Source organism: Colletotrichum phormii (genome assembly GCF_030913505.1).
Source record: "Colletotrichum phormii strain CBS 102054 chromosome Unknown BDP81scaffold_29, whole genome shotgun sequence".
NCBI lineage: Eukaryota > Fungi > Ascomycota > Sordariomycetes > Glomerellales > Glomerellaceae > Colletotrichum > Colletotrichum phormii.
In genome coordinates, this window is record NW_026851471.1 from 71,894 (window position 1) to 93,670 (window position 21,777).

At 53.8% G+C, this 21,777-nt stretch overlaps 5 protein-coding genes across 5 annotated transcripts; 2 read left to right on the forward strand and 3 right to left on the reverse strand.

Moving 5' to 3' along the window:
- Nucleotides 1–102: 102 nt before the first annotated feature.
- On the forward strand, nucleotides 103–2,295 carry BDP81DRAFT_465303 (nonselective cation channel; the record flags this gene model as incomplete). The annotated part of the gene is made up of 4 exons (XM_060594264.1): nucleotides 103–314; nucleotides 383–411; nucleotides 465–566; nucleotides 620–2,295. The coding sequence occupies 4 exons, from the start codon at nucleotides 103–105 to the stop codon at nucleotides 2,293–2,295; spliced, it is 2,019 nt and encodes a 672-aa protein (XP_060439343.1).
- Nucleotides 2,296–2,394: 99 nt separating this feature from the next.
- BDP81DRAFT_465304 (YesU protein) lies at nucleotides 2,395–3,054 on the reverse strand (the record flags this gene model as incomplete). The annotated part of the gene is made up of 1 exon (XM_060594265.1): nucleotides 2,395–3,054. The coding sequence occupies one exon, from the start codon at nucleotides 3,052–3,054 to the stop codon at nucleotides 2,395–2,397; it is 660 nt and encodes a 219-aa protein (XP_060439344.1).
- A 1,603-nt stretch (nucleotides 3,055–4,657) lies between these two features.
- BDP81DRAFT_439353 (uncharacterized protein) lies at nucleotides 4,658–5,702 on the forward strand. The gene has a single exon (XM_060591396.1). It carries the CDS (start codon nucleotides 5,015–5,017, stop codon nucleotides 5,636–5,638), a length of 624 nt encoding a protein of 207 aa, XP_060439345.1. The 5' UTR covers nucleotides 4,658–5,014; the 3' UTR covers nucleotides 5,639–5,702.
- Nucleotides 5,703–10,645: 4,943 nt separating this feature from the next.
- BDP81DRAFT_454473 (protein-tyrosine phosphatase-like protein) lies at nucleotides 10,646–12,059 on the reverse strand (the record flags this gene model as incomplete). Its single annotated transcript, XM_060592950.1, has 2 exons — nucleotides 10,646–11,954; nucleotides 12,013–12,059. The coding sequence occupies 2 exons, from the start codon at nucleotides 12,057–12,059 to the stop codon at nucleotides 10,646–10,648; spliced, it is 1,356 nt and encodes a 451-aa protein (XP_060439346.1).
- Nucleotides 12,060–13,802: 1,743 nt separating this feature from the next.
- On the reverse strand, nucleotides 13,803–15,828 carry BDP81DRAFT_454474 (uncharacterized protein; the record flags this gene model as incomplete). The annotated part of the gene is made up of 3 exons (XM_060592951.1): nucleotides 13,803–14,253; nucleotides 14,314–15,363; nucleotides 15,461–15,828. The coding sequence occupies 3 exons, from the start codon at nucleotides 15,826–15,828 to the stop codon at nucleotides 13,803–13,805; spliced, it is 1,869 nt and encodes a 622-aa protein (XP_060439347.1).
- Nucleotides 15,829–21,777: the final 5,949 nt, after the last annotated feature.

Consider the following 21,777-nt stretch of genomic DNA (forward strand, 5'->3'; position numbering starts at 1 on the left):
TTTGACCTCGTGCCGTCACCATCTGCCTCTTAATGTATTCAATAGAAAAAGTGAATGTATTTGCGACGCAGGCGGACCAAACCAACCTGTGAGAAGCTGGAGATGAGACGGTCGCCGACGGAGGAGATGGCGGAAGAGGCCAGGTTATGGACGGGTCGGCAGAGGTGTCGTGGCGAAGACGAGGAGGACGACGAGGGTCCTGGTGTAGCTGGCGGCTCCGAAACTGAGGCCTGTCTTGGTGATGATGACGATGATGAGAAGCCCGGAGTTCCGTCTTCAGTTTCTGAGCTGCCCATTTATGTGTCGATGCATCGGTACGTTCATCAAAGTTCGGAACATTTCATGATCAAACTAGGGTATCACAGTACTGACTAAGGGGCAGCGTCCGCCGGCTCGTCAATGCAAGTATAGGTGAGGACCATTTTGCAGTGTTGGGAAACTTGCATACTCACACTTTGAGATAGATGATCCATATACACTCAGTCAGTTGAGTGACCCCAGGATGAACATCCTCATCGTCCGGCCTCTCGTTGAGCGTCTTTACAACCCCAACGACATCACCATAGGTACGTAACCCCCCCTTCTCATCAATACCTCTCATAACTAACACCAGAACCAGTCTACTGCCTCCTGGCCAACCGCCTCTACTTCCTCCGTCAGCAAGCAACCTCTGTCCACCAACCCATCAACGTGGCCCGCGCAACGCTCTGCGAACTCGTAGCAGCCCGCGTCCTTCGCCGTTTCCACGAAGCCAACCCAGGCTCCCAGGGTCTCCTCTTCCTCTCGCGCCTCCTCGTCGGCGGCTTCGATCCCTTCGAGGGCGCCCCCGAGGCCGTCGAGTTCGAAGGTCGTCGGCAGTGGGCGCCCCAGGAACGAGGCGGTCTCGAACGCAAACTCACCGCCCTCGAGCTCGCCATCCTCTCCGAGAGCAAGACCTTCATCTCCTCCCCGGGTTGCCAGCGCGTCATCAACGCCGTCTACGAGGGCCGCGTCGTCTACACCCCCCTCTCCTTTGTCGATATCCTGCCCGACCACTACGAGTACCGCCCCATCTCCCTCTATGACCCACGGAAGGCGCCCTTACTAAACCACTACCGCCTCATCGTCCCCCGCTCCCGCAACTCCATCGAATTCGTGCAGTTCCTCATCCTGATGATCCTCTACTTCCTCGCCATGCTCTACCGCCGCAGCAGCAACGAGGTCTTTGAGTTCCTCTTCTGCATCTACGCCGCAGGCTGGGTCCTCGACGAAGTCGCCGCCGTTGCAGAGCACGGCTGGGAGGTCCACGCGCAGAATCTCTGGTCCTGGCTCGACGTCACCTTTTCCGCAATCTACGCCGCCTACGTCCTGGCGCGCATCTACGACGTCGGGGCTGGCCACTTCCCCGACGGCCACGGCCTGCACATCCTCCCGCTCGCGGCGCCGATCCTCCTCACCCGCGTCGCATTCAACATCGCACCTGACAACATCGTCCTCATATCCCTGCACGCCATGATGAAGGATTTCCTGCTGCTCTCGTTCCTGGCATGCTGGTGCTTCATGGGCTTCCTCCTCGCGCTGCAGTGGCTTATCGACTCCAACGACAACTTCAATGAGACGCCCTCGTGGTTCGCCATCTGCAAGTGGATGCTCTGGATATGGTTCGGCCTCGATGGCACCGGCATCCAGGAGTCGACGCAGTTCCATATCATTCTCGGTCCGGCGCTCATGGTGGGCTTCGCGTTCCTCGGCAACACGCTGTTCCTGACGATCCTCGTCGCCGTGCTGACAAACACCTTTTCCAACATCATTGCCGACGAGGCGGCCGAGGTACGCTTCCGCCGCGCCGTGCTGACGTTTGAGGGCGTCAAGAGCGATGCCATCTTTGCGTATCCGCCGCCCTTTAACATCTTTGCGCTCGCGACGCTGCTGCCGTTACGGTTCGCCGTGTCAGCTGAGACGTTTCATAGAGTCAACGTCGCGCTGATCCGCGCGTTGAATTTGCCGACGTTGTTACTTATTAGCCTATACGAGAGGCGGCAGTTCTCGCGCCGGATGAGGAAGAAGATGGGTGGTGGTGGTCGCCGGAGGTTCTTGGGGTGGCAGCTTTCGGGATTTTCGCCGCACGGTGATATCCAGGCCGTCTTTGATACGGCGCCGCCGCCGGAAGTTGCTGATTTGATTGAGGGGCTGGATAAGCTTGGCGACGAGGGGTATGTGACGAGCGAGATTGTGCCCAAGTTGTCGTCTGATCTGGGCCGGCCCATTCGCTCGAGATCACGGCTATGGAATGGGGTTCAGGAGCATGATGATTAAAGGAGTCCGAAGAATTGCGGCCTCAGTGGCAGTGGCTGATTATCTATTACATCAAGGCATCACAATACATATATATCCGTGTCCGTCATCTTCCCCTTTTCAAAGCTTCCACACCTGAAGGTCGCGATATCTCGCAACAAGAGGCTGCATCTGTCTGAACCCAATCCTTCCATCCCGGATGATAGGGCCCGTAGACTTGTCATCGTAAAACTCAAAGATGGGCAAGTCGTTGATGCGGAACTTGACCTCGCGCTTGTCCTTTATAACCTCAATCTTGTAAAACGCACCAGCGGCATCAGGGACAGGTGGCAAAGGATCCGCGCCCTGGGACACAAGGTGAAAGCCAGGCGACTTGCGCAGGTTCGCCAGATGAAATGCCCTCTCCTCGGGCCAGCGCCGGCGGAAGTAGGACGCGTGCAGGGTGCGGATGTCGGAAGAGTGGTACTGCGGGTAACTCCCGTTCCTGGGCTTCAAGGACGGGTCAAAGATGGACCCCTTGCCATCGTCGGCGACGGTGGCGGCGCCGAAGAAGAACATGGCCAGGCCGGGCTCGTTGCGCGGGGAGAATTCCCAGGTGATGCGGATGCCATCGGGAAAAACCTCGGGCACCCAGTAGACGAAGTAGTCGTCTGGGTTGCCGCCGCCCGAGAGCTCGAGGGTGTCGTTGACGGCTGCTACGGTGAGGGGACCCTCTGCTACCCAGGTTGCGACGTCGGCGGTTGAGTTTAGGGGGTTGCTGTAGAGGAGGGTCTCTGCCATTGTTGAGGTTGCGAGGGCGAGGAATGCGGTGAGAGTACGCATGGTGAACGGTTCCAGAGGAGGAGAGCAGGGCTGGATGTGTATGTGATGCCCTCGGCGGGAGACTTGGAGGTTGATCGTCTGAGGAACCTCGAGGGAATGCTCTTAGTTGAGGAGACAATGAGGACACTGGAGGCTACATCTTAGAGCAGAACAAGTGGATTCATAAGATGTTTTGTAGCTCCAAAAGGCTGGTCACATTGTCTCAAGCGCATCAGTAAGTTTGCATCTTGGAGCGGAGTGATGCTGCACCGAGATTCCCGAGTCCGAGGTGTTCCTCCGGGAGTGGAGAACCGGGAGGTTGACAGGTGCGCCGAGCTAAACTGAGAGGGGCAACTCCCCCCTCCGAGTTTAAAGTCGCGCAATGTTGCCATCTGAAAGTGAAAAGGTGTGATTAATATAAACAGACAGAATTCTACATTGAACAGAAGTTTGCGCCGCTGAGGACCAGAGCCATGCGCTGTTGGTAAGTGACATCCAAAATGCTTATCTCATGTCGCTTTTGCAGCCCTGTATCACGCAACGGTGACCCAGAGTGATACCCACCGACGTCAATTTCAAGGTGGAAACATGTGTCTGAGTATGAGGTTACTGATCATGTCGCGCCCGGGCTACTCCGTGGGCCTGCATGCGAATCCGAACTCTCACCATACAAGTCGACCTTTCATGAGCCCTCTGCCAGGGGAGCAGAGTTTCCACCAATTGAGGGGGTGGAGATCAGCGTCGCATCCGGTAATGAGCCTAAATAACCGAGTCGAACGAGACGGGGATTGCAAATGTTTTCTTGGGCGAAGTCTTGGCAATGCCCGTTCTATCCGTAGTGGTAGGTTTTGTCTAAACTCTAGAGTGTTAACCCACCGCCGTGACGTTGAAGAGCCGCACCGCGGAGTGGCGTCGGCCGGGCCGGACGACTGCGCAATTGACGACGCCGGAGCGGCGGTCGGTGTTCGGGCATTGTTGGGCGCCAAACGGACTTCATTTGTTTTACTCGATCTTGGGACGAATCAAAGGGTGCTTGTCAAGCACCTTTAGTACCATATTAACGTTATGTGAGCAATTGATGCATGCTGCCGCGCTGGTGATCCAGCATTCTGTACTCCGTACGTTTGATCTGAATTTTCCCATTTGCTCTTCTCTTTACATGCTTAGGTATCGCTCTCAGCACGACTTCTTACGCCACCTAGCTACCCTTGAGACAAAGATCAGTGACTACCATAGAACAACTGGAAATTGGAGAGTTACATTAGTCTATGAAGTACCAGTCACTTTCTGTAGAGTTCCATAAGATGTAAATCATCTACCCTTGCGCCCTACCTACGACACAGATTCCCTAAAGACTGGAAAGAAAAAGAGAACGTTGGGTAGAACAACGCAGTGACATGGATTCAAGTATACCGTTCTGCCAGTAATCGAGTGTCAGGCTGCTCTTTCCGATGCCCTCGGATCCTGAGGCTCTGTTCAATTTCCCTACAAATGGAGCCCGAAAGGACCAATAATGGACCCCGGCAACGATAATGGAGCCCGAGATCTCGGTCTTGAGCCGAAGAACCCCCACTTCCCACCGTTTTATCTACTTCAAGATGGACGACAAGGCTCCTGTAGCCCCGGCAGTGGATCTCTACCCGGGAGCCTCCTCCGCCATCTCCGCCATCGGACCAGTGTGCCCATGACACCGATGGAGACCTCAAGAACGCCCAGTCTCGCTTTGCTCAGAATGCCACAATAGGAAAACATTACCACGATTTCTCGTACGATGGAGACAGTTAGGCAACAGCCATGAAGCCAATATCTAGGAGAGTCCGGTCGTGACATCTGCGAGCGTGATGCTGAGAACTAAGGATCTACACAAGACACAAAAGCCTTGGCATATCTATATATAACTTCTTATCCTCCTACGATACCTCACGTCAACATCATCACAATGGCCTCAGGCTGGCTCGAAAAGTTCATCGTCCGTGTAGACGCCACCCCGGACAAACGCCGCACCGAAGAGACACCTGCTCTGGAAATCCACTACACCGCACTCAAAGAGCATCGCCGTTTTCTCGGCGTCAAGGGCGACAAGACGCCACGCTATGAAGTCAAACGGCAAGCCATCCTCGGGGCCTGGGGAGACAAGTGCCATGTCACATCACCCGCGAATGGGGGGCAGGAAAACGTAGCCGTGATCGATTTTCACACGCTACCTGCTCAAACCGAGATTCAACTTTCACAACGTGGGCTCCAAATCAACATCAAAGCAAGCAATGGGAAGTACGAATCCGGCGAGCTGGGTAATTTGCATTGGAAGGCGACGGGTATGAAGGCGTATGGTCGGGCGTCATGGGAGTTGAGGGATGAGAAGGAGATGGTCTTGTCTGTCACGATTGACGATCACCAAGTAAATGGTGTGATCTCTGTCTGGAAGAAAGATATCGGCCCAGACACTGTTGAGGAACTTGTCATGGTTGGGCTTTCCAAGATTGAGGAGTACAGAAGAATGTTGCGGAATGCTAAGATATCGAGCATAGGAGTTACTGCTAATGCGTCGTGGTTGGCATCGTAACAAAGCACATCAATATTGTACTGTATATCATTCTCACAGATACTCAACCAATTATCTGATCTGGAGAAAAGGACCTATCAAGGGATCTTCGCCCTTACAAGTTACTAATGACAAATTAGCTATCTGCCTGTCTCGTGCGTTTCCTAGAGGTCACTAGAGTGCGAAACTATATGAATGAAACGACTCTGTTGATACACTTAACATAATTTCCCTGGATACTGTACGAGCGCTCGCTGAATCTGAGGTCGACACAACTCAATTCTTAGTCTTTTTGATAGAGTCCATGAATCTCAGAATTTTCCGTCATAAGAAGTTGCCCTTGGAAGCAATCTGTTATCCAACATTCAAGGAATTGAGTTATCAGTGACATCAGAAGACTACCTAGGCAAATGTAGGATTCATTAGACGTACGAGTCCCCCGCTGTCTCTGTCACTACTCTCAGTCTCGCTGCCTTCCTCAAATGCATTGGGTGATCTCTCCAACCATGGTTGACTCTTTTGTTATCTGGCACTTAAGTACTTAGGAGTATCAAAAATGAGTTAAGCGCAATTGATTTTCTGTCTTCATACTACTATATTAGGTCTAATGAAAAAATAATATGAATGGCCACTCATGGTCCTGTTTTCTGATATGAAGGGTATAGACCACACCACCAAAGTTCCGCACAACCTCGGAAAGACAGCAAAATATGGCATTATGTTTCGAGTGGTGTGTCAAAAACCAACACGAACACTAAAAACCTATGGGTAAGGTGAGAGGCTCTATAAACCTCGTATACCTTAGTCAACTATGACACGAAAGTTGTACGTTTCTCTTAAAACTTCCCCTATGTCACTGTTTGAGAAATGCTGTTGCCTGGGGCTGTGTATGGAAGCGGAGACAAATACAAAGTCTATTGTATATTAACAAAGACTTAGGTCCCTTTCTTGGCTGTAATAAGGTCCCCGCAAGAAGCAAATGAATCTCTTCTGGGATCTAAACATGTCAAAGCGATGCCGGCAGCCGAAGAAGTCGCACCCCTTGCGCCTTTAAAAGGAAAACTCCAAGGGGGCAAGATTGAACGTTGCCTTGGAGGTCATGCTCGTAACTTACCCAATCACTACCTTGGTATCTACATCAAGGGCTTTCCATAGCCATGAACTCTCGGGGACCTTGAAACCCCTCCCAGGCATCCGTCTTTCCCCTTAGAGAGAAATCCTTCCAAAATTCCTGACCCTCGAAGCCACCGGACCTCTATCCTCACACCACAACCACCTCAAGTCTCTTCAGCAAAAGGGAAGAGGATCCCTCCAGCCCTACAGGCTCCAACATTTTCTCCTCTGCAATGCCTCGGAAGTGCCGCTAGCCGATGCAATCCCAGAAAGAGAGAGCAAGAGACAGTGAGAGACAGAAAAAGACAGCAAACAATCCTCCGTCCCGACTCGCTCTAGCTTGGGAATAGAAGGCGGGGCGTGCGCGCGCGGGGCGGCTTCTCTTCCCAAGAAAAAAACCCAGACGGCGTTCCTGGTCTTCGGAGCCCGAGTCCGTGCCGGGATGGTGATCCTTCGAACTGCAAAAGAATGGCAGAATAGGGGTCAACGTTTTAGGGGGGGTGGGGGACTTGGAGGTGGATTCGAACATCGCGGAACGTAACCTCTACCTTTTTCGAGAGAGTACAGACCTTCCTTTGGTAGCAGTCTGACAGGTCTTTCTAAAAGGGGCAATAGTGTCAATCCCTCTACGTGGTATACACGATGGAAGCTCACGATGACGGCAACCGTACCAGCGTGGAGGACCTTCATCCATGCCCGAGAAGTTAAAACGCATCCACAACGAATGCCCCCACGCACACAGACGCTCGAGAGCACGGATACCGGTTGTGAGATTGGCAGGAGGACGCTACGCTAAGAGAAGGAGGAACGATACTCGTACACCCTCACTGCAGCCTTAGAGGTATTCCTACAGCCCATCAGCCTAAAGTCTGCCCTTGAGAGTCCTATGAGATACATGACATACCCTCCTCAGCGGAAGGAATATAACAGGGACAAGGAGAAGAAGACTTGCATATACAGAAGCCTAGAGCGGCAGGTAAGAAGCCCCCGTACGCCAGAGAGCACTAGCAGCCCAGAGATCATACCCCCCTCCCCCTCGCCCCTTCGCTTCCAGCGGCATCGTGACAGGCCAAACTCGTCTTACTCTTACGACGTGCGTCTTGGTCTTCCTAAGCCCACTCCCCTATCCGTAAAAGCGAAGGATTGCACCAGTGCCGGCCCATCGTTGGTCGAGCATGGCGTGCGCTAAGTAGACTGTAGGTAGCCTGCCCTCTACAACGCGGAGGTTCCGCTCGTTATCCGGCGTAGGAGTATCAACATGCTGGCCGCTGCTGCGCCTCACCGACCAACACTAGCAGATAAATGCCCGTCGGGTGTAGCATAGAGGGATTCAAATCGATGTTGAGAGTAGTGAGCCCCCCGAGGGGATGACTGAGGGCTAACGTGCCATTCTGCCCCCAATCTCGGAGGACAGGCGAAGATCTGAAAGGGAGAAGCCTAACAGCTGGGTGGTAGCTAGGTAGTTGCGGATATGTATCCGTAGCATGGTCTGGCTTCTAAGCTGGGGGATCGGCGGTAGTGTCAAACTCAAGGCCTTATGCTGCTCGCTTTGTGAATAGAACTTGGCGTCCTAGGGATGCCTGGGATGCTGAGGGCGCACATACACTCACAGGCGAGTACACACAGGTAGCCACGCATAGAAGGACGGAGAGACTCGCTTTTGGCGTGCTGTTTATGCTGCCTAGGTAGCACGATGCAATTAACACAGAACCATAGTACGATTCTCAAGATGTAATGGGCGTCTGAACATAATAGCTATAACACCTTTGACGGACGATTGAATTAAATCCCACCGCTGGCTCTTGCCCCTACTTTCCATTTTCTCGCGCCTTCTATTGTGATCTGGGCAACCTGGTCTTCGTCAACATCCAGTCACCAGAAGTAGGCCTGATACTGAGTCGAGAAAAGAGTTGAAGAGAGAATTATCACGGCGCAAGACCGCAGCAGATCTCACACCAATGCCAGATGTTTTCTTCCGACTTCTTTTCCTTGCAAATGTCAATTGGGGCAGTTTTGCTCGTTCACGAACCACCGCCCCTGGGAGGCGCTATCGTGAAATCCTTCTGGGCCATTTCCATCCCCCCATGCCATGTGCATCATGCCCAAGTGAACGCTTCGCTCTACTGACATGAACTTGCTGAGTCTGAAAACAACCTCTGTCTCTGTCAATAAAGTTCAAGCATATGATTGACACCACCATGTTAAATAATCTCCTAGAACTTCGATTTCAGCAGAGGTCCGAGACTGTGAAGTCTCAAGAGTTTGAATGTAAAGCCTACCCCTGGGACCTTGTAGAGCCTGCCCGTTCCCTTCATAAGCGCAATGAAGGCAACAAACCTACTTGGCGGTAGCACAATTCAAAGAGAGAACAGAATCAATCATCAGACACCGTTTTCGAGGTGCTTCATCAAGCCTAGAACGTAGTTAACTATGCCTTCATCCACTGGTGCACAGCGTTCTGGCATTTCATCTGCCTTTCAATCCCGACAGTCCGCAGAAATCTCAGCCCAAATAGGGGCTACATGTAAACTTCACAGTCAGTCCCCCCCCAACCCGACCCACGAGGAACGTCGGCTGTCGAGACCTACATGTAGGCATAATGCCAACCTTGGTGAACCTCCGGCAGCCATCCCTCCCTCCACATGAGCTCGCATCCGAACGAGGAAACGCTATCAACCATAACTCGCCAACGGGAGATAATCTCATCTCGGTCGCGCCTCATTCGCCCAATCCTTGACGTACAGAATTGCGTCTGCCTAGTCTCCTTCGCAGGCCTGTGTCCTTACGGATGCTCAAATCATCCCGCCCTACGTCTACGGATAGATCTCGCACATCCAGGCAGCACTTTACCCTTTTCCAGAACCCAAAATGCCTAGGCGCAACCACATCCCACATCTCATTCCACACCCTCTAGGCTCTGGCGATCACATTGCTTCTCTCGAAGAGACCACCTCCTGTCAGGATACAAGCAAGGGTCTAGTCTACTCACCTGTACGGATACCCATCCATCCTACATTGACTCTCGATCCACACCCTCTGATAGCCAACATCGCTTGAACAAGACCACGTTATTGCAGGCAACTGCAAGTCTGCAAGGATAGAATCTGCTCAACCGTACATGCATCATAAACGGGCCGAAACCAATTCCAACAGCATAGTGTGACCCTGGAAGGACCAGGGCGTAGTCATAGTACCTTTAATAAAAGACACCTGCATCTCTGGTCAATCTGATCCACTCACATCCCCAGATATACGATGCTCGAATTAGAGTATAGTCAAGTTTCTTTCTCGCCGCAACGGTCCGGAGCACCATTCACAGGAGCACGCGAGCATACCCCCCGCTGGATTGTTACCAATCACTGGTCGCATGCTGGAAGGCGTTCAAGCAAGCCCTTAGATCTGAAGATCCCTTCCGCCTTAAAGTGAGTAAGCGACAGGATCTATGAATAACTGCAGACATTCCTGTGTACCAAGTCCTGAGACGAGTGACCTCAACCATGACCCGAGTGCAAAGCGAGCCCATTTTCATCAGCCCTTTTGTGATTACACTCATCGGTAGTAAGCATTCAAATGGCAGTACATCACAATCAAGGCAACCGTGAAGACATCCAGCCTTGCACATGTAACGATCCAACGAGGTCAACTCTACATGTATGTATACTTTCTAACCCGTAGTCAGCGAGAATCCTCGGAATACGTTCTCTATGGCATCTAGGAAATCATCCCATGTCCCAGGCTGATGCAACCGTATGTCATGCAATCCTTCCCTTCCCCCCTCAACTCCAGGCAGAACCACCCCCTCTTGCAACGCCTTAACAAACACACACACTCTCTCTCTCTTTCTCTCTCCATGTATCCTCCCAATCTAGCCTCTAGCTCTAGCTCTAGCCGCAAGCCTTGATCGACAGCCCCCTTCTACAACCTCCCCGAACCAGGCGGCATCCGAATCCCCATCGCCGCCGCGCCTCCAGGAACCCTCGCAGCAACCTCATCCACACGCCCCTTTTGCAAACTGAACCCCGGCGTAACCCACCCGCCGCAGCTGCACCGGAACCCCCGCCAGCTATACCTACCCACGGCGGCACCGCACTTCTGATTCGGGCACGACAGCCGCCCTTCCAACGTCCCCTTCTCCAGCTCTTCCCTCATCCACCCCAGCGGCTCCACAAAGACGTGTCCGCACGGCTGCTGCTGCTGCCGCGGGTTCCTGGGGGCATCAGGCTCGTGATCGAGCACGAACCGCGGCGTAGCCAGCGTCTTGCGACACTTCTTGCACCGCACCTCCATACCCTTGACGCTCTCCGCCTCCTCCTTGCTCGTCTCCTCGTCCTCGAACCGCAGCTTCGTCGGTGCCTGGCCCGCGGCAAGGCTCTCGTCAATCTCCCTCCGGAACTCCCACCGCTTGTAGATCGGGTGTGACGCCACGTCGTCAGGGCACCCCATGATCCACCACATCTCGAGTTGCTTCATGAAGCCCGGATTCGGCTCCGCGATTTCCCGCGTGTTGCGAACCCACTTCACGGCGGCGGCGACGGCGGCCTCAGCCCTCTCTTGCGCTGCCGCGGCTTCGTCAGCGGACTTGGATGCCCCGCTTGACGCGCCATTTTGCGCGGCGGCGGTCGAGGTCGCGGATCTGCCGAAGCGGGAGGGGTGTTTCCAGAGGAGGTAGGCGACGATGGCGGAGACGGAGCGGGACTTGCCCATGGCGCAGTGGACGTAGACGCCGCCAGCCCGGGTGTTGGGGTCCGGCTTCTCCCCGTCGGAGCTCAGATTCAGGTTCTCGAATAGGGGGGCAGGGAGGATGGCGTCCGGATCCGTGGGCTTCGCCGGCGCTGCCGCCGGCGCCGAGGCAGTCTCCGCCTCGGTCTCAGACTCGGTCCCCAAATCCTTGGCCACAGCTGCCTTCAAGTGCTTGGCCTTCTCCTCGAAGCTCTTGTCCTTCTGGGCCTCCTCTTCAGGCCCGTCTGTGACCGTCTTCTTGCTGCTGCTGCTGCTGCCAGGGTACAGTGCATCCTCTATAAACCGAACAGCCTTGGGCAGATGAATGAGCAGATCCTCATCCTCGACGTCGTCGATGCCGATAACCATGTGCTTGTAGCTCTGTCCGTAGTTCTCCCAGGTGTCGGTCTCACTTTTGAGACCGGCTGGGTCGAATCGCAGCATGGAGAGTATGTGGGTAATGTTACGCTCCTTCAGTGCCGAAGGGCGGCGCAAAGCCCAGATGCTGGTATCACGTCAGTGGACCTTACGGTGAAGACAACGAGGGGGAGGATATTTCTCACCCACCCACATAAAGCTCCTCCTTGCCGTCGATGCGGTTCATCGCCATCTCGACGCAGCTCTTCTTCAGTAGTCGGTGTAAAGCTTCAGATTCCTCGCTTCCTTCAGGCTCGCCCGTGTAGATTTCTAATGTATTCTTCGGTGCTTGCTTTTCCGCAGGAGGTATAACCTGTGCCGCGTCCTTCAATCCCGTCTTGGTCGTTGTCGTGGTTGTCAAGCTTGACTCGATCTCTTTCAATCGCTTCGTCACGTCCTCGGTTGAAACCTGGCCACGGACCATACAAACAGCTTTATCGATGAAGGGGAAGGTACAGAGGGCAGCTTTGCACAATGTACATGAACGCAGTGTGTATGAAGGTGTACGTTTCCCTGCTGTTTACGGATGTGGTGTGTGACAAAGACGGGGGGAGAGAGAGACGTGGGAGTCAATGTCTGCGTCCTAAGAGCCACCAGAAGACAGACCCCTCTCGCATGCCAATCTCAGGATGCGACGAACACTGGTGGTAAGTGGTGGTGGTTGGTGACGGGAATGACGCAGTTGTGCTTGTGGCTCGGCCTGAAGTTGCTCTAGCTTTGTTTCCCAAAATATTGCCGTTGCCGAAAAGAGCCAAGCCTCCACCTTTGTTTTTTTTGTCGGCTCGTTGTACGGATACGTACCCTCGTGCTTCACTCAGGTCCTGTCGCTCCTGCCTGCCACTCGGCCGTGTGGTGGAAGGAAATGCCCGGCGTCCCCTTCTGCTGCGGCGTGCGGTGTGCCCCCTTCCCCCGCTTCATTTGCCCCTCACTTTCCCATGCCCTTGTTACTAAATGCCTAGGGACGGAAGGAGACCACGCACGCCTGCGCCACTCTTCTGTGGCTTGTAGGGCTGAGATCATGTGACGTCCTGTCAACCGGCGGCCTCACTGCCGCATGCCGAATTGCCGTTGATGAAGCCTTATGGCGACTTGGCGTTTTTACACAGCAAGGTAGGTACTGGAGCACATGTTTGTTTCTTGATCTACGAAATATGAAGGACCTACATGGGGTATGTTTTTGCAGCCAGCGGTGGATTTGCCCAAATTTCCATTGACTGTCTGCCTACCATTTCCATCGTGTCGATTCGGAAACCAAGTACCTTGCTCGGCCATGCACTGCGAGGAATCAAAGACTCAAACCAGGAAGACAACGTGGAACAGTAATTTGTTATGATTTGTTTGACTTTTTATTCTTTTCTCTCTCTTGTCCAACCTGTGTGCCCTGAACCTACATAATACACTGCCAGCCTTTACGTCGCAGACTTGCTAAATTGCTGCGTCTCTCTCTAATACCAATATCATTTCATCGTATCACTCCCACTGGCCCGACAATGCCTGGTATTTCCTCCAAATGGAATGCGCGCAACAGACAACCTGCGGCTATATTTTTGGTGCCTGAAAGCCCCTCCTGGCAACCACCCATACTCCAGAAGCCCAAAAACATGGTGCTTCCAAATGGCCAGCCCATCAACCCCGTATATGCTGCCCACATGCTTCAACAAAATGCTTTTGATTTTTTTTTTATACTGCCCATGGCGCCGGCGAGAGCACATCTGTCCGGGCCGTGGCGTGGGAACTCTCTTCATTTCCCATTCGTAGTGGCAAGTTATCAGTTCCTGCACGTCAGCGACCGTCTACAATTCGACTGCCTTCCCAGTCTCGAATCGTCCATTCGCATTCGGTGTATTAGTCGGACGCGTCGTTCCAGGCTACGCTTCCAGTCCAGATATGCATCCAGTAAATGGCTGGTTAAATCAAGTCATCCAACAACTCGGGCTCATCTCGGAGTGGGATCCTCATCCAACATGCAAGCGTTCTCCAGCATGTTCGTCCATTTGCCGCTTGTGCCTGCGTGGCTGTGCTTAAGATGCTGCCGGAAGTGGTCGGCGCGGAAAAATTTCTTGCTGCTGTTGCACTCCCGGAACTTGTGTACTTCTTGGAGGTGGCGAATGCGCTCTTCCCAATCCTGGTCGGTAGCGTGGCGCGGCGCGGAAGCACCAGGGCCTCTCCCATTTCTGGGGAACTCCTCACCGCAGTAACCACAAGAGTCTGCTTCACCGGGGCGGTTGGTACTGTCGTGGAAAGCTCGATCATAACCGTTCAAGGCCGAGCAGCTCCAGCTGTGCCTCCGAACATGAAGACTGTTCTGGTGGCGTTCCGCCTCGTTCTTGTTCTTGAATCGGTTCCCGCAGAATGAACACTCATACTGCTTCTCGGCTTCATGAGACCTGCAGACGGTTAGCTAATAGTTCCAATACTTTCGTCACATTTGCAGGCCTGGTACTTACGCCAACTCCTCAGCAGACTCAAATTTCTTGGGTTTCTTCGGGCAACAATCGCACATGAAGAATCCTGAAATCTTGGTTCCACCAGGCTTGCTCACTTCCGTAAGCTTGCGGGGAGAAGCGAGAGGCCGGCTTTCGCTAATAGTCCGCTGGTGGGGGGCCCTGGAAAGAGAGCCGCGAGGCGAGGGGTTCAGCGACATCGATGCACTGTAAGGAGAGCTGCAGCTTGGATCGGTTCCGCCAGGCGAAATTCCACCTGGAGACAAGCCTCCTGGAGAGACCCGGCCGTACGACGAGCCCATGCTGGCAATACTTCCAGTTAGTAGGGATAGATTAGAGCTGTAAGACCCCGCACGAGCGGATGACGAAGAGACAGATCCCTGAGGAATGACGCTCAGCCGAGGTGTAGGAGATCCTCTTTGGTTTCCGTCGCGGCGACGTAGCAAATCACCCTGGTTTGTGAAACCAAGTGGTACGCTATCGTCGGGATCGGCAGATGCCCGGCGCTTCGCCCCAGCGCCGTCGTAGTGCGCTCTAATTGGGTCCTCTATCCGCAATCTCTTCATAGAGTTGGTTTCCTCCATTTCCATCTCGTCCACTTCGTGACTGTGCGATGATGCATCGTCGCTGTTGTTCCTTCTGGTGCGGGCAGGGGGTGACCTGTCGAAATCGGAGACAGACCGAGGGAACCTATAGTCCTGGCCAAGATGGAATGGCTGGCTTCTAGGGGAAGGTGAGAGGGCAGAGTTGGGAGTCTGGGAATATCTGTCGGGAGAGTCTAGCAGGTTCGACGTCTTGAGGTGCAACGGCAGGCTGGTAGGTACGGAAAGCGGCGGTACACGCATGTCGCCAGACAGCCTCCTCGAGAAAGGGTCGCTAGTTGATGATGTGCTCGACGCACTGAGAAGTGAGCCAGGCGGCTTGTTGTCGAAGGTTTTCAAAGGAGCGAGTTTCTTCTTCATATCGGTAAAAGCGTCCGCGCCAGACTGAAACTGGAATTGGTTATGGTGCAGACCAAAGCCGGCCGAGATGCTAGGCAGAGAGCATTCTGATCTATCCAGGTCAAAGTGTTAGATGGGCACAAAGTCTCGACACTGCAGGCTTTTTTGGAACTAAACCAGGCGCCAATGGAGGGTCGGGGAATTCCTACCTTGTGGAAGCCGAAGCTGAGGACGAACCCATGCTAGCATAACCCTCATCGTGCCTGTAACCAGACCTCATGTAGTTTGGCCTGTCATCCAAACTTCCCAAGCTGTCGTGATAACTGTGTTCTCTGGGGCTGTAGGATGAGGGATCGCGGTAGTGTTGTCTGGGCTCCTGGTGATGCATGTGAGGATCGTCGAAGGGGAGTCGCGGTGGCGGTAAGGGCGGCGGTGCGTTGATTCTGTCTCCGGAACCAGGAATAGCGACAGAAGAGGAATAACTGCTAGAGTCGTATCGGTCTGAGCCTCTTGGGTTCGAGTCTATAAAGATACTGGGAAGACCCGCAGGCTCCCTGTATCTTGAAGGTGCCTCCATGATGTTGGCTTGTATCTGTGCAGTTGCCGGCTGAGGGTTGACAATTCCAGCTGAAGCGGCGCCACTAAGGTTTATAGTGACGGAAGCAAGGGCGTCATGAGTGATGGGCCGGGAAATATCTAGGGTTCTGATCGCGGTGGGATACGAGAAGCGTTCGAGGCCAAGGCGGTCGTCTTGGAGGCCGTGGGTGGCGATGGCAGTCGGGTTCGCCGTTGGTTGAGAACGGGGACCAATGCAAGCCGAGAATGGCTGTCTCTGTCGGTCTCTCTCTTGCGTCACGCAGCGGTCGGGGCCGAGAGGAGACTGGAAAAGGAAAGACAAGACTAGACGAAATCGAGCAAGCCGGCGCGAGTCGTAACGTAGAAGAGGGAAATGGAGCAGACGTCGATGTGGTTGGACTAGATGTACAATTGTTGAGTCCGGCGGTCTAATCGCGGGACAAGCAGAAACAGATCAGGTCCGGACGGCGTCGAGGAATGCGAGGAGCAAATGTTGTCGGAGCAAGCAGAGTGGCCGGAGCTGGGGTGGGTAGAGTCCAGTTCCGTCAGTCAGGTCAGGTCGTGGGGGGGAGACGACAGCTGAAATAGAGGCGATGTGTGACGACGCCAGCTGCTGTATAAATAAAAATAAAATGAAATCGACACCCCCAGGTATGATAAGGCGAAGAGGGTACCTTTATGAAAAAAGGCGGGAGAACGAGTCGAGTGGAGGAGAAGACCTGGTAATGGAGAGGAGAAGAGAAGGGGGGGAGCCCAGGGAAGCTGTCGGCAGCGGCAAGCGAAGCTCAGTAGCGGTATCCGTAGGTAGCGGTATTCGTAGCGGTAGCGGCCCAGGGAGAATGGAGGCACATCCCAAACCTCCAACTTCGGCGTAACGTGGATTGGAGAAGAAGCCCCCGGGTGGTTCCTTTTTACCCCCCCCCCCCAGCAGGGGCAGCAGCAGGGGATACAGAGAGACAGTGGACAGGCCAGGCAGAGAGAGAGAGAGAATACCCTAGCTTAGCACGCCTAGGTCCTGAGGTATCCGTAGCCCAGGGCCTTACAGGGCAGGGCAGAGAAGAGGTGGAGAAGAGGAACGCCGAATAGAAGGGGAAGAAGGGAGGGGGGGTGAGAGAAGGTGACGGGAATGATTTTGGTCAAGGAGTGCGGAGGGGAGGGGGTAGACCGTAGGGGAGGGGGGTGAATCTCTGTCTGTGGACGGGTAGAGAGTAGCGGGACGCTTGTTCGGCGAGCAGCCCTAAGAGGAATAGGAGGCGGATGGGGACCACTGACTAGCCATACACCACTGAGAAGATGCGAGCACGACGGTTGGCGTGTGGCTGTTTCTTGTAGCCCGTTGTGTTGTGTTACCTAGTGCCATGCAAGCACATAAGCAGCAATGCAGCCCTGTCTGTCAGTTTCTCGTTGCCCTCTCTTCTTGCTGCGTCGGGGTGTGGGTAGTACCTAAGGTAAGGTAGGTAAGGTGGTGTAGACTAGGTATCCGTAGTGGTAGTAGTCGTAGGGGAGGGGGGTTGATGCTCGGATCGAGCGTTCGAGGGGGAAGGGAAGAAGGAAGGATGGCTGGGGACGAAGAGTCATGGGAGTGACGGAATGAGGTGCGTTGATGTTGATGCGACCAAGGCCACCCAGGCGATATAAGCATAGGTCAAGGTGTGTGTATGTGTGTGGTGTATGCCGTGCTGTTAGTAGCTGCGTGCGTGGACTACCTTGGATGGGCAAGGTGAGGCGATGGATCTAGAAGGCTCAAGGAAGCATCCGAGTCGGGTCGAGTCGTTGGAGGAATCGGAGGGCGTCTCGACGGCGGGGTGAAGAATGCAGTAATTTGGCTTCCTGGATGATATTCGGAGAGGTGTGTGTAATGAGACGGCGGTGATGGCGTGCGGCGTGCCGTGGAGTCAGTCTGGACGGCGCCCGGGTCGTGTCCTTTTGTCCGGTGCTAGTCTCCCGACGTACGTATACGGTATTCGTAGGTAATAAATATTGATATGCCTTGTGAGCCAAGGGACATCGCAGGTCTGGGTCGGACGAGGACCAGGGAAGCGCAACAATGGAATGAGGAACAAAAGAAGTCGAGAATGGGATTGTGTCCGGGCGGCTTGTCAGGTGTCGCGACGGAACCTCGCTCGATTCGGCGGAAGGCACCTGAGTAAGAGTCAGTACAGAACCAAAAGGTACAAGGTGTAGGTAAGAGAAAGTAAGGTAGTCAATGTACCTTGAGTTCAACTAGAGACTTCAGATATGTACCTCAAGGTAAGGTATGGCCAATATTGCTTCAAAGTAGGCTCGCTCCGTGCGCGAGATGGAATGGCGTGTGAAGAAAGACCGAAGCGGGAATGCAGTGAATTTGAAGTATCTTGAACTGATGAGATGGAAGTTGAAAATCGTCCCGAAGCCGACCTGGAGAACGATGAGCAACCAGTGTGAGTTGTTGGGGCATTGTTTGCTACCTGCTGCATGCTGGGGAAGGTAAGAGGTGCGAATAGACACGAAGAATTGCACGCATCAAGGAAAGAGGGCAGGTAGAAGAGCTGCTGCCTCTTGCGGCTTTACCCTCCGTGTCGCGCTACATGTCCTCCTTCCCAACTAAATCCCCGTTGACGAAGCCACATGCATCACAAAGTGGGTAGGCGTGAGAAATATCCGCAAGGCAGGAAAGATGCGCATCGACAGCAACACCACACTGAGAGAGCAGGTACATTACGACAGGTACCTTGGGCAGTACTTAGGTAGAGCAGGCACTGTAGGCAAGAACATTCATGTTGGCGCCAAGGCCAAGGCGGACCTGGAGGAGTCAAGAAAAGCAAGAGGGGAAATGATGCGAAACGGGACTTTGGTGGATTTGTTATTGCTCTTGCATCTTGCAGCCTTTGGACTTGACTTGGGGAAGTTGCTGGACCTTACCTAGAGTGAGAAAGGTACATTGGAGTTGCCCGAGTTGCCTGCCTGAGCTAAGGTAAGGTTAGGCCGGGTCCGTAAGGGGTCTGATGCTGATCTCATGCTGATGCTGATGCCGATGCAAGAGAGGAGATGGAAGACCTTGCCGTGCTTGCCTCATTGTAGTCACAGAAGAAATAGACAAACTGCATGTCTCTGGTGTTCAAGGCATCTTGAGGTATCTGGGTGAAGGATAGAGCGGTGGCCTCTGGGGCAATAGAGACAAGTGCTTAGATAAGCTGGATGGAGTCTTGAACCACCATAGGTACATCATCCTGTCCTGTCCATATAATCCAAGAAAAGATGGCCTGAAAGAGTGATACCATAAGAAACGTACCGCATTGCGCTACCTGCTCGTGCTGCCTCACGAGCTCACGCCGTGACTCCGTCTGTCTCTCCGTTGAAAAGAGGAATGTGCGTGCACCAAAGATGCAAGTCCAAGGCGACACAGGGCAGAGCAGGGCAGAGAGCGGGTTCCGTTGATTCATTCCATTTGCTGCGCGCTCCCGATGCGTCCTTCCCGCGGTCCAGTGTCGTCGTGGCTGCAAAGACCAGGGGTATCCGATCAGGACTAGCTCGGGTCCACGGCGAAAGGGTAGCACCGCAATGTGGCCCGTGGGAGAGGAGAGAGAGCAGACAAGGCAGCAGCAAGGGTCCCGCAGGGCAAGGACGACGACTCTCACTCTACTGCGTACCTTCCGTACTCCGTAGGGACGGATATCCCAATTCCCAAAGTCCAATACCCAAGTCCCTCGAGATACCATCCTGGCTGGTGTTTACTGTTTCCTTTACAGGAAGCACATTACGGAGTATGCGTGCAGATAATGTCCAAGGTAATACGTCAGGTAAGGTTGGTGCTCTCACTTCTTCTCTCCTCCTCTCCTCTTCATGTTCAGTCTCGCCTTTCCTTGCCTCATCATCATCTTCAGTCTCATGTCCTCATGTCATCCCCTCGTTACCCATCATATGCTCGGGCCCAGTGACACAATTACGCTACAGCAAGACAGTCACACTTCTTCTTCATCTTCATCTCCTTCTTCTGTTGCTTTCCATGTCTTGTCAATGGGTGACAGACGAATAGGAGGTACTCCTATCCGCAGAGGCCTTCTCTAGGTATAACTGTTCGGATAGAGCGTCAGTGTGTGGTATTTGGATGGAAAGAAGGTCTGAGCCTGGAGACAGGGGCTGCTCGGTAAGGCAAGGAGGAAGAAGGAGAAGATTGAGTAGAAGGCCATGAGGGCGTGGGGAAGAAACTTGGGACGGGGGGGGGGGGGGGGGGGGGGGGTGAAAAGGGTGAGAAGATCAGGTTCTCTGCCCAGGCATACGGAGTATTCGTACGGACACTGGACCTGAGGGCGTCCATAAAGCGGTAGAGTATTATCGACACATCTAGACGTCCCGCAAAGCGAAGGGGTGTGTCGTAAAGAGGGTGTGCAGTTGAGCCCTGCTGGCCCTGCTGGCCCTGCACCTGCCTCCCACACACGGGAAGGCAGGAGCGAGGGTAGGATTGGCACTGGGGAATGGACCAAGTGGAGTGGATCCCAGCGATACGTACCTGACAAACCTCGGACCTCAGGTTGAACATGGCCCAATGGCGACGAACTGCAGAGACCAGGCGGCACAGAGATACCCAGGAAGGTACCTTGGTCTGCAGCAGTGCAGTCTTGTTGTTGTGTGTGTCAAGACGGCAAGACACCACACACACTCTCTCTCTCAAATGGCATCCGACAAATTTAGAAAGAGAAGCACGCACTCACCACTCTTTCCCGTCCATCTCAGTCAGCAGCCTCCTGTGCGGTTACTAAGGCAAGCACGCATGGTAGTAGGTATCCTGTACCAACATAGTATGGTTCCACGCCTGCCTCTAAGACAGTAACAACGACGTACAAGGAAGGTGTGTAGAGGGAACCTTACCTTGGTAAACCTGGAACCGAAAGAGACGGGAGTACAATTAGGTAAGGTAAGGTAAGGTAGGCACGGGAGAGTACCTACCCAGGTAGGTAGAATACTCTGTACATTGGCATATTGGGTAGTTGCATCATTCATCACTTCCTCTCGCCTTTTGCCTTGGGTTGCTGTTGCATTCACGTTACAGTCCACATCTGTCGAGTTGTCGTCGTGCGGCATGTCAGTGTCATGGCGCTGCAGCTCCCGTCCTCCCATCTTCTCGTCTCATTCGGCCAAACGACAGACGAAGACTCTGAGTGGCACCTATCCACATCTTCACATCTACACCGTTGTTAGACCGCAGTCTACACCATCGGCACCGCACCGCACCCTTCCACCTGCACCTCTATCGAGGCAAATTTCAAAGTTCCAAGTTCGAACCCTATGCCTTGCTGCATCTCCATCGTCAACTCCAGTTCGGTCCCACCAATCCACTCCCGCCTCACCCTGGGGCGACGCTTGTGCGGCCTTGTCTTCCCAGCCAGCCCAGACAGACGGACGGACAGACCGTCACTCAATCGCCGCCCCTTTGGCTCGCTCCGCCATCACGGTGCCATCCTGGAGATGCCCTGCCACTTTTCAATCAGGTAGAACGAAGCAAACACCCTCGAATACGATCAGTCGTCGTTCATCGAGGCAGATATTGGCATTGTTCCCAGCCATCACCTGTTGTCTACGGCACCGGTACCCATGCCACCAATATCGACCTCACCGCATCTATCAATGACCTTCTCGACTCGAACCGTCTCCACACAAGCATGGATCTTGAGCCATTCCTACCCCTCCCTCAACCCCACCGCCAATCACTACCATCAGACATCAGGGCACTCCACGCTGTGCCCATCCTACCTTCATACGGATACACCACACTATCCGTACCACTCTACGGAGTACTGCGAACGAATATCCGTACACTCAAACTCCAGCCACTCTCCACACAGTTCATCTGGCAGCCCAATGTAATCGGCTCCGTGTGGGTCTTTGTTCGGCATTGTCTATACTAGAAGCAATCCCAGCCGCCATCACCGTCTGTCTTCGTCATTATCATCGATTGCAAATGGCGTTTTGA

Excerpts from the sequence above, each read along its gene's own strand:
- BDP81DRAFT_439353 (XM_060591396.1), top strand. The coding sequence starts at position 5,015 with ATGGCCTCAGGCTGGCTCGAAAAGTTCATCGTCCGTGTAGACGCCACC.